The sequence below is a fragment of the Zootoca vivipara genome, chromosome 7 (genome assembly GCF_963506605.1).
Source record: "Zootoca vivipara chromosome 7, rZooViv1.1, whole genome shotgun sequence".
Classification (NCBI taxonomy): Eukaryota; Metazoa; Chordata; class Lepidosauria; order Squamata; family Lacertidae; genus Zootoca; species Zootoca vivipara.
Genome location: NC_083282.1, coordinates 47,295,527 through 47,313,994, shown reverse-complemented (window position 1 = coordinate 47,313,994; position 18,468 = coordinate 47,295,527). Strand labels below are relative to the sequence as shown.

Genomic DNA, 18,468 nt, shown 5'->3' with positions numbered 1-18,468 from the left:
CTGCCAATTAACACATACATGGAGTGGCCATTAAGAGTTTTGGAGCATATTGTACCTTGGTACAGTACAGTTGTACCTTGGAAGTCGAACTGAATCCGTTCCGGAAGTCTGTTCAACTTCCAAAGCGTTCGACTTCCAAATCATGGCTTCTGATTGACTGCAGGAACCTCCTGCCGCGGAAGCCCTGTCGGACGTTCCGCTTCCAAAAGAACGTTAAAAAACTGGAACAGTCACTTCCAGTTTTCAGTCATTCAGGAGCCAAAACATTCAAGAACTAGGCTATTCGAAAACCAAGGTATGACTGTTTACTTATGGCACACTGCTCTGTTTCTTCATAATATCTGAATTGGGAGTGGCTGAACCAGTGCCTGAGGGCAGTGGTAGACTGAATGAGGGCCAATAAACTGAGTTTGAATTCTGGAAAGATGGAAGCTCTGTGGGTAGGTTGCATTGCTAATTGCCTGTTCTGAAGGTGCAAGTATGTAGCATGGGGGTACTTCTCTATATATACGAGGCACAAGTGACTTCTATGGTTAGGAGTTCCTTTTGCTGGCTTCATTTGTATGCTAGATACAGCCATATATGAATCAGGTTAGCTTGGCTTTTGTAGTCCATGCATTGGCAACCTCAGCACTGCAATACACTTTGTGTAGGACTGACTTTCTGCTTGGTCCAGAAGTTTCAGCTAATGCAGAATGCAGCTACTAGATGGCAGACCCCATGTGGCACCTCTGCTGAAACATCTGCAATGATTGCCCATGTGCTAAATGGGCCAACATCAATATTATTGTGATGAAATACAAAGCCCATGACAACTTAAGGACCATCTGAGCCCTTATATTCCAGCCTGATCACTGAGATCATTCAGAGAACAGCTGTTTCTCAGAAACCTGTGTCTGAGAAACTCAGAAACCCAGCTGGCTTCAACCAGAAGCCAGGCATTCTATGGAGAGTGGGTTGGCAGGGGTGGGTGGGTGGGCCTTTTGGGATGTCATGTCTCTTGGGAACTCGACAGTTCTGGATGGGGGCTCCCGCAACCTCCTTGTCAAGCAGCAAAATAGACCCCAGGCTGCTCCTGTTCCTCACAATCTGGGGTGATTCCCACCTTTCATGAGGAGGTCTCATAAAGTGTCCCTTGTCTGGTTGCAGAACTGCCACTGCCTCTTAAAGTAGTGCATGCGAGTGTCCCAATAATTCAGGGCAGGGCTGAAGAACCTTTCCATTAATTTCCGAGGAACCTTATGTTCCTCTTCCCTCCCTGCCCCTTTTTCCTACTGTGTTGTGGTTTTTCCAGTTAGTAAGCCTGCGGGTAGGAACAGTCTTGTTTTAATGGATTATATGTAAGTCACTCTGGGAGCCTTTTGGCTGAAGATTAGGAGTACAAATGCTATTAATAGTAATAGTAATAATGCTCTTCTGCAGAGATTTGGCAGGAGTCTTTACTGGTAACTTTGGAACATCTCTTGAAGACCTTTTTGTGCTAACAGGCCCATTCAGCTGTTTAATTTTCACTACCCCCAAGCCGTGGCATAGCGTGGATTGTCAGTGCCCAGAGCCACATGGAGGGGTAGAGTGGGTGTCTGCGTCACCCAGGAGATCACAGCCACATAGATGAGAAAATGAGACATCACTTCCTGGTTCGCATGGAGAAGCTGTTTTCAACGGAGCCCAGTGATGGAAGCATGTAGCTGTATTGAGGCAGCACCAGGTGTTGAAATTTTGTGCCCGTTCTAACCATTTTGCATCCGGAGCAACTGCCCCTGTGGCTGCACACGCTACACTACTGCCCCCAAGATTTGCCGGTCATTGTAATGATTATTTTGTATTGCTTTGTGCTATTTTATGTTTTATTGTACAGTGGAACCTGTACTTATGAATTTAATCCGTTCCGAATGCACATTCGTAAGTAGAAACATTCGTAAGTCGAAACGATGTTTCCCATAGGAATGCATTGAGAATGGATTAATTCGTTCCGGAGCCTAGGAAAAAGACCCTTTAAAAGAGACTTTAAAGGCATGCACCCCACATTACCTTTCAGGGGAGGGAGCGCAGGAGGGTGGCGGCGACGCGGCAGGTTAGTGGTGGCGGTGGCGGCGGGGGGGTCCGATTTGGCCTTGGGCCGTTATTCGTGGGTTATTCGTTAGTCGAGGTACCACTGTATTTGTATGTACTGCTGTACACTGCCTTGATATTTTATAAGTGGGTGGTGTATATTTTTATAGATAAAATAGTAATAAATATATACAATTTCATCTTTTTTGTTCATCTTGCTCTTTGGGCTCATGCAGCATCTTAAGCCTATTGTTGAGTCATATAATCTTTACCATCTTGTTCTGGTGGTGTAATGACAAAGAACAATTCGAGACGACAGATGAGTTTCTTATGAAATAATCAAGATGTGAGATTACAGTTCTTTTTTGTTACTTGCAGGTAGAGGAGGCCGGGCAGGTCTTTCTCTTGATGAAAAAGGATTATCGAATTTCACGCAACGTGCGCCTGGCTTGGTTTCTCAATCGTTTGCATCAGGTCATCTGGGCAGTGCCTGAATCTGAACTGGTAAGGAAGCTGCATGTGAAGTTTACTTCTGAACGATCACCTCTTAGGCCAGTCAAAGTAGGAAAGCTTTGGTCTGATGAGCATCTAGGAAGGAAGATGCATCTATAGCCAAGCTTTACCCTTTGGTTGTGTCCTGTTTTGGTTGTGTCCTGCCTCCAATTCCCCCCCTTTTCTTTTTTGAAGGTGCATTCAGATAATGAGTTGGATATTCTCAGCATACTTCCAAATAGCTGGCAACCTGACGAGCCTGTTCAGCCCAGGCCATATCTCCTAGTGCCTTCTACACAAGTCACTTTCCTTGCGCGCCAGTACCGTTTTGTGATTGAATTGGATTTGAGCCCTTCTACAGGGATTGTGGTAAGTGTACTAGTTCCTCATCCTATGTTCCCTGAGTGTTTCTGTCAACATTTTTCCTCTTCCTTGCCCTAGAAGTGCTTCTTCATCAAAGCTTGTCTTGTCAGCGATAGCATATCTTTGTCTTGGAGAAGAGTCTCCCAGGCTCTATTTTCCTATCTTGATGGAAAACAGAAAACTCCGCATACAGGAGCTTTGTCTGCTGGGTATCTTGACTTATTCCCAGTAGAGAGAGCACTTCATATATTCACGTATACAAGTGTCTCCAGAATATTACATATGGAATGCTCCTGTTATTATTTATTGAATTTATATACTGCCCTATACCTGGGGGTTTCAGGGTGATTCACAGAATAAAATCAAGATATAAAACCGCAAAATACATAATAAAAATAAAAACAACAACCCAATAGCCGCCCCCCCCAAAACACATTTTAAAAGGGTGTAGGGCAGGGGTGTCAAACTCAAATTCATCGGGGGCCGCATTAGCAGTTTGGTCACCCTCAAAGGGCCGGTTGTATCTGTAGGACTATGTGTCCACTCTTTATTATCATAAATTATTGTCACTGCATTCAATTATTACTGTTTTTTGTAATAATGTAAGTAATAACTAGCTCTGAAAGCAGAAACATAGTCAGAATAATGGCAAGTAGATATTCAAATGTACAATTATTGTACAATTTATTGAAAAATGATTTTTGGTAACTGCACTGGGTGGTGGAGGCTCGCTAGGGTTTCATGCAGGACCTTTGTAGAGCTACTAGTACCTGGAGATGCTGGGGTCCTTCTGCATGCAGGACAGATGTTCTACCAGTGAGCCACCACCCTTCACCAAAGGGACTGGCTGAGGTTGACTCACTGGAGCTGCTCTCCTGGTTCCAGGGTTTAAGGGCCAGAAGTATAAAGCAGCATCCTATGTTTCTGAGGAGAGGGAGAGGGAGGGGAGGGGAGGGGAAGGAAGGAGGAAGGAAGGAAGGAAGAAAAGAGGGAGTGAGAGGGAGAGAGGAAAGAAGGAAGGAAAGAGGGGAGAGAAAGAAAAGTAGGAAATAAGGAAGGGAATAAAGAAGGAAAGAAAAAGAAAGAGGGAGAAAAGACGGAAAGGGAGAAAGAAGGAAGGAAGTAGAGAGGGAAAGAAAGAATAAGAATGAGGGAGAGGAAGAAACATGGGAAGGACGGAAGGAAGGAAGAAAGGAAGGAAGGAAGGAAGAAAAGAGGGAGCAGGAGGGAGAGAGGAAGGAAAGAGGGGAGAGAAAGAAGAGTAGGAAAGAAGGAAGGGAATAAAGAAGGAAAGAAAAAGAAATACGGAGAGAAGACAGAGATAAAGAAGGAAGGAAGGAGAGGGAAAGAAAGAATAAGAACGAGAGAGAGGAAGAAAGAAAGGGAAGGGGGGGTCGCCGCCTTGATCCAGCGCCAGAAAAGAGCGTGAAGGGACCCAGGGGCAAAAAGCATTTCCCGTGCAGCATGAGGCAGCGGGTGTCCGTTTTAGTAGATGTGCATAAAGCCTCAGAGTTGCACGTTCATGAGGCTGAGCCGCTGCTGAGCTCACGTTCATGAGGCTGAGCCTCAGCAGGAGGAGGAGGAGGTGAGGCAAGAGGAGGAGGAGGCAGTTTGTCGGGTCGGTGCCCGGCAGCACTGTGCGGAGAGTCCCGAGCCTCTGGGACGCAGCAGTGCTCTGTAGCACTTTGAATCCTCCTCCTCCACGCGGCGCTGCTGAGTGCTTTGTCTGTGCTTCAGCAGCAGCAGCAGCAGCAGCAGCAGCCGTTTCCAGGCGCCGAGCCGTGGCAGGAGGAGGAGGATTCAAAGTGCCACGGAGCACTGTTGCGTCGCAGAGGCTCGGGACTCTCCGTGCGGCACTGCTGGGCTCTGACCCGGCAAGCTGCCTCTTCCTTCTCCTGCTATGGCTCGGGGCGCTCCACACAGCGCTGCTCCGGCCGCCTTTCTACCCCCCCCCCCAGGTCCCAGCTGTTTGTCGGCGCTTTGTCGGCGCGGCGCTTCAGCAGCAAGGTCCCGCTGCTGGGTCCTGCTGGCTGGGGCGCTCGGCGGGCCACATGATGAGGTCTGGCGGGCCGGATTTGGCCCCCGGGCCTTGAGTTTGACACCCGTGGTGTAGGGTGTAAATCAGATCAACCAAAGGCCTGGCTAAAAAGGAATGTTTCTGCCTGGCTCCTAAAGGTGTATAACAAAGGCACCAGGCGAACTTCCCTGGGGAGAGCATTCCACAGATGGGGAGCCACTGCAGAGAAGAGCCGTTCTTGTGTTGCCACCCTTTCGAGGAGAAGGCACGGCACACAAAGGAAGGCCTCAGTAGATGATCTCAGAGTCCTGGTGAATTCATATGAAAAGAGGTGGTCCTTGAGGTATTGCGGTCCTGAGCCGTTTAAGGCTTTATAGGTCAAAACCAGCACTTTCAATTGGGCCCAGAAACTAATTGGTAGCCAGTGCAGTTGGACCAGGATCGGTGTGATATGCTCAAACCGTCTTGCTCCGGTGAGCAACCTGGCTGCTGAATCCTGCACTAGCTGAAGTTTCCGAACCATCTTCAGAGGCAGCCCAACATAGAGGCAGACCTTTAGAAGACATCTGAAGGCAGCCCTGTTTAGGGGAGCTTTCAATGTTTAATAGATTATTGTATTTTAATATTCTGTTGTAAGCCGCCCAGAGTGGATGAGGATACCCAGCCAGATGGGCGGGGTATAAATAAAAAATTATTATTATTATTATTATTATTATTATTATTATTCATTGCAGTAATCTAACCTTGAGGTTACCAGTGCATAGACAGCGGTAGTAGGCTATCCCTGTCCAGATAGGGGCACAGCTAGGCCACCAGCCAAAGCTGGTGGAAGGCACTCCGGGCTACTGAGGCCACCTCAGTCTTGAGTGACAGCAAAGGATCCAAGAGTACCCCAAGCTATGAACCTGCTCCTTCAGAGCAAGTGTAACCACATCAAGAGTAAGCGACCTCCCAGCCATCTGGTCTAGGGAACCACGGTCACCTACTAACAGTGCCTCAGTCTTATCTGGATTGAGCTTCAGTTTGTTGGCTCTCATCCAGTCAATTACCGAGACAAGACACTGGTCAAGCACTTCCACTGCCTCACCTGCAGATGTAAAGGAGAAATATAGCTGAGTGTCACCAGCATACTGGTGGCAATGTACTCGAAACCTCCGGATAACCCCACCTAGCAGTTCCATGTAGACGTTAATCAACATGGGGGATAGGATTGAACCCTGTGGAACCCCACATTGAAGGTTACATGGAGATGAAAAACATTCCCCAAGTAACACCCTCTGGGAATGACCATCCAAGTAGGACTGGAACCACTGCAAAGCGGTTCCACCCACCCCTAGTTCAGAGAGTCGCTCCAGAAGGATAGCATGGTTGATGGTATCAAAAGCCACTGAGAGGTCGAGAACAATTAATGGGGACATGTTTCCCTTGTCTCTCTCTCGAAAGAAGACATCATACAGGGCAACCAAAACAGTTTTTGTGCCAAAACCAAGCCTAAACCCCGATTGGAATGGATCCAGAAAATTAGTTTCTTCCAAAAGTGCCTGGAACTGGTCTGTGACCACTCGCTCCAGAACCTTGCCCAGGAAAGGGAGATTAGCAACTGGCCGGTAGTTAGTTAGCTGGAGACTCCTGTCTCTGGCACAACTTCAGTAGAAGCTTGATGCTATGTCATTTTTCTTCTTCAGGATGATTCTACAGGGGAGATCATTTTTGATGAAGTGTTCTATGCCCTGTCCCGGTGTTTAGTGGGGTTGTTAAAGCCCTTTCGAATCCCAGGCTCGGACATTATCTACCAACCTGAGATCTACATCACCATCCAAGTATATTCTTCCATCATTGGTCTGCAGACACACCAGGTAGTTATTATGTCTTGTGTTTCGCCAGGCTGTTAACATGAGACTGCTGATAACGAGAGGTTTCATTACATATGTAAACAATTGAACATTTGAACCAGACTCTCCTGTGACATAAATTAACACACTAGGGTGGATGAATGTCAGGAGCTCTAAGGAGGTGTCCCATTGTTAGCAAACCTTTTGTAATTAAGTCAGCATGTTATGTAAATGAGATGGATTTGCTAAGGATTAGATCTGTGTCTTCTCATTTAATACCACGCCCATTCCACCGCAAAATCTGTTTTCAATGTCACATTATGTCCTACGGCATGGGAAAGGCTGCTCTTTCTACAAAGGTGCATTTCTGCAGCAAGCAGGCAAAAATCCCATTGTTGATAAACTTTACCTATGTTGAGCAGTGATTGAATTACAGTGGTACTGGAGTTAGATTGGTTAACTCCTTATCTTATACCATGCACTTTTTTTTTTAAAGTCAAAATTGGCAATGCTTTTATGAACCCTGTATATACTATGCAAATTGAACAGGATCGCATGTTTTGTCTCATTTTGCATAGCCTTTTAAATTTATTTCTTAACTCATTTTCTATCCCACCTTTCCTCAAAGGGAGCTCAAGGTGGTGGCACACATGGTTTCCCCCTTCTCCATTTTATTCTCACAACAACCCAATGAAGTAGGTTTGACTAAGAAACAGTGACTGGATCAAGGTCACTCAGTGAGCTTCATTGACGTGAGGGGGGATTTGAACCCTGGTCTCCCAGGTCCTAGTCCAACACTCTAACCACTCTAACCATTACAACCATACCTGCCAAGTTCCGGACGTAAAGATCCGGGATCGGCAGCGCGCGCATGACCGGAAGTTGCGTGACACAACTTCCGGTGGCGCTTCGCCCTTCTATGGGCACCAGAAAATGGCGGCGCCAGCACCGGAAGTCGCTTCCGCGCATGACCGGAAACACGTAAAAGCGACTTCTGGCGCCACCATTTTCTGATGCCCATAGAAGGGCAAACCGCAACCGGAAGTCGCGTCACGCAACTTCCGGTCATGCGCGGAAGCGACTTCCGGCACCGCCACCGCCATTTTCTGGTGCCCATAGAAGGGCAAAGCGGCACCAGAAAAATGGCCGCCGGGCCGAAGCTGATTTAAGGGACAATACCGGGATTTTAACCTAAACGGGAGACCGCCGGGAAACGGTAAGAAAAAAAGGGGTTTTCCCGGCGGATACGGGATACTTGGCAGCTATGATTACAACCTGTTCTGCTTCTGCCAGTCATAAGGGGCATAAGGAGTTACTCAGGTAATTGGAGTGTTGTCCCCTAACCACTAGAAATCCTTTGTAGCCTCTCCTTTACATACTGAGATCTCCCAGAATGGCCTGCACATTTTCAAGCTTATTTTTCACAGCTATAAGGTTGGGGGTGGGAACTTGCCTTTTAAAATGAATATGGAGATTTTCAAGTTGCTGAATTCTGTGCACACAATTGAATTGTGAATTTCCGTGTGCAGAATCACAAAGCTTGAATATGCTTAACTCTGATTATTGTGAGGTGCTGAGTGTAGTACTGTATTGGACTTTGCCTCTCCTACTCCTGGCTGCTCTTATTAGAGCTGGGTGGCAATTGTAAGTTATTGTAAACAGTATTTTTGTCCATGTCTGCAGCATTTAGTAATTGGTAGTATTCATACATTCATTACTTGGAAATTATCTTACTTGTATATTCATGATTAATGATGTTTTGTGTGTTTGCTGTTCCTGCTTCGCCTTCCAGCTACCACGATAGCTGAGTATGATTATTTAGAATATATATTTACTTCCAGTTGTTTCCTTGATTTGTTTATGTATCGGGTTGTATGTATGCCTGTTGCTAATTTTAGGAGCCTAAGGCAGGCAGTGAAAGCAAATGCAGTGGTACCTTGGGTTACAGACGCTTCAGGTTACAGATGCTTCAGGTTACAGACTCTGCTAATCCAGAAATAGTACCTCGGGTTAAGAACTTTGCTTCAGGATGAGAACAGAAATTGCGCGGCGGCAGCTGGAGGCCCCATTAATTAAAGTGGTACCTCGGGTTAAGAACAGTTTCAGGTTAGGAATGGACCTCCAGAACAAATTAAGTTCTTAACCCGAGGTACCACTATAAAATGTTGGGGTGCTGCAATTTTTTTGGTGTGTAGGTGTCAAAAGCTGCTGTGTGAGTATATGCATAGTCCTGTGTATGCAGAATGCCAGAATAGCAAGCCAATATTAATGACTTTTCTTTTTAGTAATAGAGCTACTTCTTCATCCCGTTCGGTGATGTTTCTTGGAGTGGCCCCTTATTTTGCAACACATGGTGCCTGGTAATTTATTTGGCTTCCTCATTTATTTACATACAAAACACATGTGCCAGTTTTTCCACCGCTGTGTTCAAAATAGTTCACAGTATAAAATTTATCCTCCACAATAATAACCAAAAGATAAGACCAATAGACACTTAATTCCTCCCCCCTTACCTTCCTGACTGCCATTAGACTGGAGGACTTTCCCCTAGTGTTTTCCCTCTGTGCCAGGACAGAGTGAACAAGAACCGCTCACATTACAGACTTAGTGCTCCACTGTTCTTTCGACAACCCCATAAATGCATGGGAGCACCAATTCTGCAACAAACCAGCATTCTCTGTCAGAAAACAAATAGGAAACTAGCTCCAACAGGTCAGCCATCCATGTGTATGCCCCATTCACCTCTGAAACAGGATGGGAGGAGGCTGCTATTTAAATGAAAAGGAGCATGGAGTGAACCCCTCCCTCCCTCTGCTTTACCACACCACCACCTTGTGTCATTTTTTCCTAGCCCAACTCTAGTTCCAGAAGTACACTAGGTTGGGAGCAGAGTGGATAAAAATCAATGGTTTAAAAAAATAAAAAAAAATCAGATTTTTAAAATTTTAATTGGACTTTAAAAAATTTTAATCAGATTTTTTAAAAAAATAATTGGATTTTTAAAATAAAATGCTTTTGGAGGAAAAGTCTTTCTAAATATAGTTTTCTGTTTAAGTTACATTATAGTCCAAAGGCTATTCATCAGGAAATAAGGATTTCTTTTAAGTTTTTCACGTGTGCTAAAACTCAGTCTAAGTCTTCTTCTTTTTTAATTGTTTAACCACATCAGTTAACAAACACAGATACATATGCTATAATGTTATTTTTTAGTTAAATAAATTGTTTAAATTGTTATTAAGGAAATGATTATTTTTCTCTTTCCAATAAAGTACAGCAGAAAAGTTGTCCGAATACAAACAGTTAACTTATTAAACCTTACAGTAATTTCATAATTATCTATGTATTTCTAATAGTATAAGCAAATCAAAATTTTTTGCTATAACTGTAAAAACTACTCTGAAAATTTATTATTCCAAAAATTCACCTGGTTTTAAATATTAAGATTATACCAGCAAGAATGTCTTTCTGTAAAAGAAAAGAAAAGATTTAAATCAAGTCTTGCTGACTAGTGATTTAAATCGTGATTTAAATCAAATCCACCCTGGTTGGGAGAAAGTTGCATATAGCTGCAGAACACAGCACACTCGCTTTCATCTAAAGAATAGTTCTCCACCCCACATTTTATAGGCAAATGGGACAGTTGCATGAATGAAGCTTACAATATCAGTCCTGCGACACATTATATGTGGCTGCCCTTCCTTGTCTAGTTAGGTTCAGGGAGACTGGAGAGACAACCATAGTTTGTTGACTGCCTTGGTCACTGGGGGAAACACAATTGTTACAAGTGTCTCTAAGAAACTGTATGGGTTGACTGCGTATAGTCCTGAGAATGCGTCTTAAGGTTATTGAAATCCAAAAATTCTCACCCACAACAAGGGATCAGGTTGAAATAGCAAAGCTTTTGTTAATTACAGGGTGGGGGGGGGGTAGAAAAGATACCCAATTGTACAGTGGATGCTCTGGTTGCAAACATGATCCATGTGGGTGGCACGTTCGCAACCCGCAGTGTTCGCAACCCGCACCTGTGCATGCACGGTTTGTGATTTGGTGCTTCTGCGCATGCGCAAAGAGCGATTTAGTGTATTTACGCATGCGCGCGCGCCAAAATCTGAAAGTAACCCGTTCTGGTACGGAGCGCAACCTGAAAAGACGCAACCTGAAGCGGCTGTAACCCGAGGTATGACTGTATCTGAATTTATTAATGCAGTGCAGCTTATAAACATTAAATCTTGGGTATATTTGATCTAATTCCCCTAATGTATTTGTAACCTTAAAGACTAAAAATAAGTTCTTTCAAAGGAAAAGTTAATATTATATTAACAAAAAAATTTTTTAAAAAAAGATGGGGTGAAAGCACACCCATTTGATGTGGAAATCCAGAAGACAGAACAGAGATTCAGTTGCATATCCAGTGCTTAGAAAGGCTTAGATGATAATTCCTGCAGCTCTGTGTGTGTGTGTTTGTAAGCCTGGACCAGAAGCTCGGTTCCAGAATCTATGCCTTTTAGGATGATACTCAGCTGTTTTGGTGGGATCGCAAGCCCTGCTCCTAGAAGCACAAGAAGACAATAGAATCTTTTACCTAAGCTGTTTCATCAAGTGCTGCCTTTACCTAAGCTGTTTCATTAAGTGCACCAGCAGCAGCATCCGCACACGAGCAGATTTGAGGAAAACTCAATACTTGCAGAACTACCCCCCCCAAAAAAAACCTTTCAGAAACACCCCCCCCCCACAAGGCATACCTCCCAAGCAGCCTGAGGACTCAACATGCTTAGATGCCAGGGAATGTGGATTTACTGGGTTGGGGATATGGAAGAAGGAAAATAGATGGCAGTGGGAATTAAAGAGAGTATCCTGGAAAACTGCGCTACTGACTTCCTGGAACACTGAACAAGAACATTCCACTCTGCAACGTTTCATGGCAGGTCCCACCTGCAGTGTTATATTTAAAGGAAGAATTATTGAAAACTGATTTGCTAGCATAATATACAATGTCGTAGATAGTTTATCTCGATGCATTTTGAGCCGGAAATGATCTCCAGAAGATAAAATTTACTGATTTGTCCTGGGTAACCTAGTTGAAAAAAGGGACATGGGTGGCGCTGGGGTCTAAGCCACTGAGCCTAGGGCTTGCCGATTGGAAGGTTGGCAGTTCAAATACCCTTGAGGGGGCGAGCTCTCGTTGCTCGGTCCCAGCTCCTGCCAACCTAGCAGTTTGAAACCACGTCAAAATGCAAGTAGATAAATAGGTACCGCTCCTGCGGGAAGGTAAACGGCGTTTCCATGCGCTGCTCTGGTTTTGCCAGAAGTGGCTTAGTCATGCTGGCCACATGACCCAGGAAAACTGTCTGCGGACAAACGCCAGCTCCCTCGGCCTGTAAAGCGAGATGAGTGCTGCAACCCCAGAGTCGTTTGCAACTGGACTTAACTGTCAGGGGTCCTTTACCTTTAACCTAGTTGAAATTTGCCTATATGCCACAGCAGCTTTTGTAGGATGCTTTTATCTCCTTAAAATTTTGCACATTTTCGGCTCAGCATCATTTGAAATATTTGTAGAATTTCACCTTTTTTAAAAAAAACCAACAACCAACAACTGCTTGGTGGTGAATTGTTGCAGTCCACTGTTCAGGTTTTGATGGTGCACCAGAGTACTTTAATTGGAACAAATAAGGATTTCCATTGTCTCTGGCCCAGGTACTGTTCCAGGGTTGTCTGTTGGATGAGACCAAAACAGAGACCTTCCTGCAGCAGGTTTATACACGGCTGTGCACCTTTGAAAACAAAGTGGCTGAGATGCTCCAGCAGCAGTATGAGCCCAAAACTCAGGTGAGAAGACTACTTTCTGCTGCTTTGAATGAGTGGGAGTTTTTGTATTATTTGCTCATCCAGTCTATGAAGCCACCCATCCCAAGAGTAGCCCGCATGGTACACTCTGGATGTAAATGACTGCCCTGCCCTGGATAAGAATAAAGTTTGGAGATACCTGGGCAAGTGGTGGCATCGCCCTCACTTTCCCATGCAGCTTAGGCATTATATTTTACATAATTGAATGTCATTGCAGCAAAAGTTGCTTCCTGTTAGGAGCAAGACACATGCTCATCAGAGATGCTCCGTAGAAATGCTGACTAGATTACTGTGAGATCAAAGATAGAAGAGTTTTGTTGACTGGAGAATAGGAAAGTTCTTCAAGCACCTGTTGAGAATTAGAATGAGCCTGTTCAGAGAAGACTTTTGTTTGGCAGGCACAGCACGGCACCTGGAACAAATGATTTAGCTGCATGTGTGTGAAGAGGAATTAAAAAGCAAGAAGGGATTTTTGATAAGATCCTGAGAGCAACCGCAAATTTTGTTGTTGTTGTTGTTAAAGGTACCTTGAATCCTCTCCATGAGCACATGACCTAACTGTTCTCTCGTTCTTCTGTGCTGCAGGCAGATGCAACACCTCCACCCACCCTCATTTTTTGAGCTGGCTTACAAGTTGCATACAGAGGTAGCTTCGCCCTGTGGCTTCTGGAGCAATTGCTTTGAAAGCAGAGAGAGCTCTTTCTAAGCACAGGATCAACGTAACTGAAACTTAGTAGGATGGGATGTGGAGTTGTTAGTGCTGTTAGCCTCAGGCAGAGGCTGTGCCTGAAACTGTTGAAGCATCTGCTGACACCAGCAACTGGCAAAAGTAGATGACTCTTATTATTTCCCAAATGAAAAAAAAACTTGTGTGCCTGTCTGAGGGCTATCATGTGTGTTGGGATGGGTTTTCAGGTTTTTGCTGATGCTATTGTTTCCCTGCAGAAATCTTGCAACAAGAAACCTGAAAGTAACTGTGGATACTAACAATACAGGTTGGGGCTGTCAGAAGTTGCTCAAAACAATCCCGCTGTGAAGGAACACTTGATTGATTTGATTCAAAACTTGCTTCTCCCTACAACTACCCTCGGGCACACTTTGGTATAGACCAAACTCCCCTCTGCTTTGGGGACTGTGGATTAGAACATCAGGGAATTTCACTTCATACGATGCTAAGCAAAGGTGGTCCTGAGCCTTCTTTTCCATTCACTTTATGAGCCTGAGTCCACCAGAAGTGCAAGAGGCACTTGTTGAGCCCAAGTGTGCAGAGAGCAGGGGAAAATGGGCTTTGCTCAGGACTTGGAGGAGAGGCCTTTGGGCACTTGCAGGTGAGCGAAGGGAAGGCTCACAGTTTTAGCTCATAAGAACTTGTCTTGTTGCAGGTGGACCTGTCCTCCCTTAACCAGGAACATCTTTGTGACCCCCAGGAGCCCTCTGGGAGGAAACTGGGCGTCTCTATGGTCACTGCTGACGTTGGACTTGTCACTATGATTCGGCAGGGGATTCTGGCACTTCAGCTGCTGCCATCCAACTCCAGTGCAGGTTAGTTTAAAGGTCTTCCTGAAGGTGGGATTGCTAGGAAAAGCATGGAGGGGGCGGGTTGTAGAAGTTTCAAAGCCATCTGTTACATGTGAATGAGCCAAGGGAGCTGAGAGGAGCCTTAGCCTGGCTCTGCCCAAGAGTATACAAGACTGAAAAGGTGATCCACTTTTTGAGGGTTATTACATCATGAGGTTTTGAGTCCTGGCCTTTCTTTCTCTGAAACTCAAGGTTGTTCCCACTACAGCAGACTTTCCTGCTTGATCGTCTTGCCTCGGGCTGCTCCCTAGGTGCTATCTAAAACTTTTCTTAGAGCTTTCAGTCTACCTGGGGAAAGGTAGAACTTTTCCTTTCTTTTTTCAGAATTGTCACATATGCATTTTGTGGGTCTTTCTTGGAATGATTTTTAAAAAAAACAGAATACATCCTCTTGTGAGTCTGAGGAAGCTACTGCATGCTTCCTCTAGAATTAAAGTATCCATCAATTGAATGTCTCCCTTGGGATTTAACTCTTAGATTCCTTTTAGAATGCCTGCCCTCTCCCATCTACTGTTAATATTTGTTTGTTTGCAGGGATTATCGTGATCACAGATGGTGTCACCAGTGTCCCAGATGTAGCAGTCTGTGAGACTCTGCTCAACCAACTGCGCAGTGGGACTGTGGCCTGTTCCTTTGTTCAGGTGCTGTGGAAGTGTGCTGGTGACAGGCACATTAGTTCTTTATTGTGCATGCGCTGTGATCCGATCTGACCCAGCCAGCCTTCAGGGGAAAACAAGGCTGTTGCCTGTGGTGCCCAGCATTCCAGGAATCTCCACCTTTGCTACATAACTCTTGGCACAGTTTCCTCATGCATTTCTGGATTTACCTGCTTTCCCAATGCCTGCTAGGAGGTGAACTGGGACTTCTAATAATGCTGCCTAGAAATCTGGCCGAAACACTTATTCCAGGTGGATTTTTGTGGCACGCAATTGTGTGATAGCTGAGGTTGAAATTCTATAATTGCGTACAATTCTATAATCCTTACCTAGGATTAAGTCCCAGTTGTAGTCCTGCACTTGCCTGAAAGCAGATCCCATTTGAAATACTGTATATTGGGCTTGCTTTTGAGCCGGCATGTATAGGCTTGCACACCTAGCTACTGAAAAGAAAAGCCTAAGTAAGAAAACAGTTTTTTTTTTGTCAACTCTTGATTTTTTTAATATGCTGTTAATCTTACCCAATATATGGTAGAACATGGGGAGACCAGTGTCCCCCCCCCTGAAAAATAGGTACAGGTAATCACCGTGAAGTTGTTACAGTAAGTGCCACACTTTTTAGCAAGGGAAAAAAGAGGTGATGGTCCTGTGTACCCTTGAGTACCCCCTGGGGGGGAAAGCACTGAGCAGAGGGATTTCTGTTTGTTTAACGCTGAAAAAAAATTAAGAATGGATGGGGCGGTGGCCTGACAGCTAGGTAGATGTTGCTTAGTAGGGCGGGACTGCGTCATGGTTTAGACCTGCAGAGACACCCCAGATAACTTTGCAGGTGTGTCCATGAAGCTTCAACCGGACTGCCGCCTTGACGCTGCTGTATCCCAGTAAGTGGCAGCGACACCACTTGGTGTCTTGGAAGGGCAGTGGCACAGCACAGCTCCTCCACACCAGCCAGTCTTGGCACCTATTGTTCAGCCTATGTACTGTTGAAGAATGAGTTCACCTATACACCTTTCTCCTGGAAAACATTGTTTTGAACAATCATTGAAGTTTAGAAATTTGGCATACACTTCGGCAGGATGGGTTGAAATTGAGTTCATTACAAATATAGGTGGCAAGAGCTGTTCCAGGGGGAAAGTGTCAGTGCTTGTATGTGATTTTCTTTCCCCAGGTGGGTGGAGTCTACTCTTACGATTGCAGTTTTGGTCACGTTCCCAATGTGGAGCTCATGAAGTTCATTGCCATGGCAACATTTGGTACATACCTCTCCACTTGTCCTGAGGTGGAGCCTTCTGGTTTGGACCTGAATGTCTACCACAAAGCTTTTCTGCTATACTCCTTTCTGCGCAGCGGGGAATCGCTGAACCCTGAGTATTACTGTGGTGAGCTTATTCTGCATGGAATTCAGAAATACTACTTCTCTGTCTTCACTACTGCGAAATCTTATCTGTCTTCACTAGTGCGAAAGGCCCAAGAACCTTGAGCATGTTTGAGATGTGTGAATGCATAGTAGGCCACCTTTGCAAGATAGTGAGTGTGATGGATTTTGCATGCGATTGAAGGAAGAATAAGCAGGACTGTGGCAGCTCTCAGCTATTCTTTGCCTCATTTTTTAAAAAACAGTTGGCCTAGAACCAAACAAAACAGCACGGTTTTGTTTCATAGACCTTTTTTCAGTTTCATACATTTATATAGCACTTAATATTTAATATAATTTGTGTGTGTGTATTTGTATATAATAATAAAACCATAGACATATCACATCTGAAATGCAACAGCACCATATAATATAGTGAAATCTTAGTAAAGCAGAAATGTAGCAGCACACTTTTAAAAACATCTTGAGGGTTGAGGAAACCTTGTCAGAACAGATGAATCTTCATTTGAAGCACATCAAATGTGGTGTCTGCCATACTGGGAGGGAAATCCACAGAGGGTCAGTGCTATCACAGGGAACACCCACTTCTGATAAATTATTAGATGACAATCAGTTGGTGACCAAATTGTTGGCAGGCCCTCCATTAAATATCCTAAGGTTCAGCTGATGCTGAAGAGGTCTGCATTACAGGAGTATATTTTTTGTCCACATGCTCTGTATATATTCATTTTGTCAGTCTCCCTAATTTCCGTGTGGTCCCATCCCCAGTAAGGTCAACTTAAGCCCATAATACATACTTGCTACCAGATCAGGTCTAATGGTGTTCCCTAATTGTCTCCCATTCAAGCACTGACTAATCTCAGAGCTTCTTAGTATCAGCAAAGTAGTCAGACTATTGCCATCAGTCACACATCAGGTTTTGTGACCTGATCCTCGCAATTTAACATTCTTTCTCATACTGCTGGTCGTTAAAGTAAGACTAGAAGCCTTCCTCTTCAAATTAAATGAGTATTATAGTGTCCCACTCAACCATCACTTTTACATCCTCACAGGACACCCCCTCAGAACCAGCTTTCAATCCCAGGATAGCATTCCTGTGGACAATGATGGCTTCACACAGAATGAGGAAAGATGATCCACCTTTTCTGCCATGTTTGCTGCTGGTTTCTCAATGGCATTTTCCTTTCATGCACACAGGAAAGCATTGCAATGAAAACAACTTGAGTTTCCCCAGTATTTGCATTTGTACCTGCTTAAGCTTACTTGTAAAATGTTTTGGGTCTCCGTATCAAGCCCACAAGTCTGCTTCTCGTGAGGTTACTTTTAAAATGGGAGGTGTAAACCACGTGGTTGCAGCGAAATGTGCCCCATCCTATTTTATTGAGGGTGAGAACGGTTTGTCAGTCCCTACTTCAAGTTTCTGTAACCAAATACTATTTTCAGTAGAATGGAGAAACCTCTCTCTCGCAGCACCGGTGAGAACAAACCTATTTAGTTGTTTTCAAATACAGTGGTCCCTTGGTTTACGAACCTAATCCATTCCAGAAGTCCGTTCTTAAACCAAAGCATTCTTAAACCAAGGCGTGCTTTCCCATAGTAGCAGGGGACTCGATTTACAAATGGAACACACTCAACAGGAAGCGAAACATGTTCTTATTCCAAGGCAAAGTTCACAAAGCAAAACATCTACTACTGGGTTTGCAGCGTTCTTAATTCAAGTTGTTCATAAACTAAGCTGTTCTTAAACCAAGGTACCACTGTATATTTAAGAGCTCCCAAGTAAGCTACCAACAACATGGAAATATATAAAACATATATTTTAAATCAGGAAAAGTATAGTTAATGAGTAGTCAGCAATAACATTAAAATAACACTTGGACCAAATAATGAGCTGCTTTTTAAATAGCTTGCTTGGGACTGGCCACTTCTCTATTAATCAGAAGCAGCTGTGGGGGAGCCCAGTCTAAGGAGGGAGGGTCTTTCCTATCATGCTGTTTTTCTGTCAGAAATGCCTCTTCTTTCTCTCTCCCCTTTCCCCTCTACCCTCCTGAAGCTGCTACATGCCCATTGATGGTGCTTTACATACAACTACTTTTGTGTGTGTGGCGGGAGGGTGGGGTGCTGGGCAAATAGCAGTGTGGGAAAGGGTTAGCTCCTCCACTAATGCCATGGTCCACTCTAGTTCACGGCTTCTCCGTTCTGCTCCTTTTAAAGAAGAAAAGTGTGGTCAATTCTAACCATGTTATTTTAAGCATCCTA

The 18,468-nt window shown here is 44.5% G+C and overlaps 1 protein-coding gene across 3 annotated transcripts in view; it reads left to right on the top strand.

Annotated features, from left to right (window-relative positions):
• The window catches only part of SZT2 (SZT2 subunit of KICSTOR complex), a 79,459-nt gene that overhangs the window by 1,876 nt on the left and 59,115 nt on the right, over positions 1-18,468 (top strand). For 2 of the 3 annotated variants that reach the window (XM_060276974.1, XM_060276973.1), the window contains exons 2-8: positions 2,431-2,556; positions 2,740-2,913; positions 6,610-6,780; positions 12,451-12,582; positions 13,983-14,142; positions 14,713-14,819; positions 16,003-16,213. In XM_060276974.1, coding sequence (XP_060132957.1) covers positions 2,431-2,556; positions 2,740-2,913; positions 6,610-6,780; positions 12,451-12,582; positions 13,983-14,142; positions 14,713-14,819; positions 16,003-16,213 — 1,081 coding nt within the window. The remainder of the gene's footprint in view (positions 1-2,430; positions 2,557-2,739; positions 2,914-6,609; positions 6,781-12,450; positions 12,583-13,982; positions 14,143-14,712; positions 14,820-16,002; positions 16,214-18,468) is intronic. The other variant, XM_060276975.1, reaches the window with a different exon arrangement.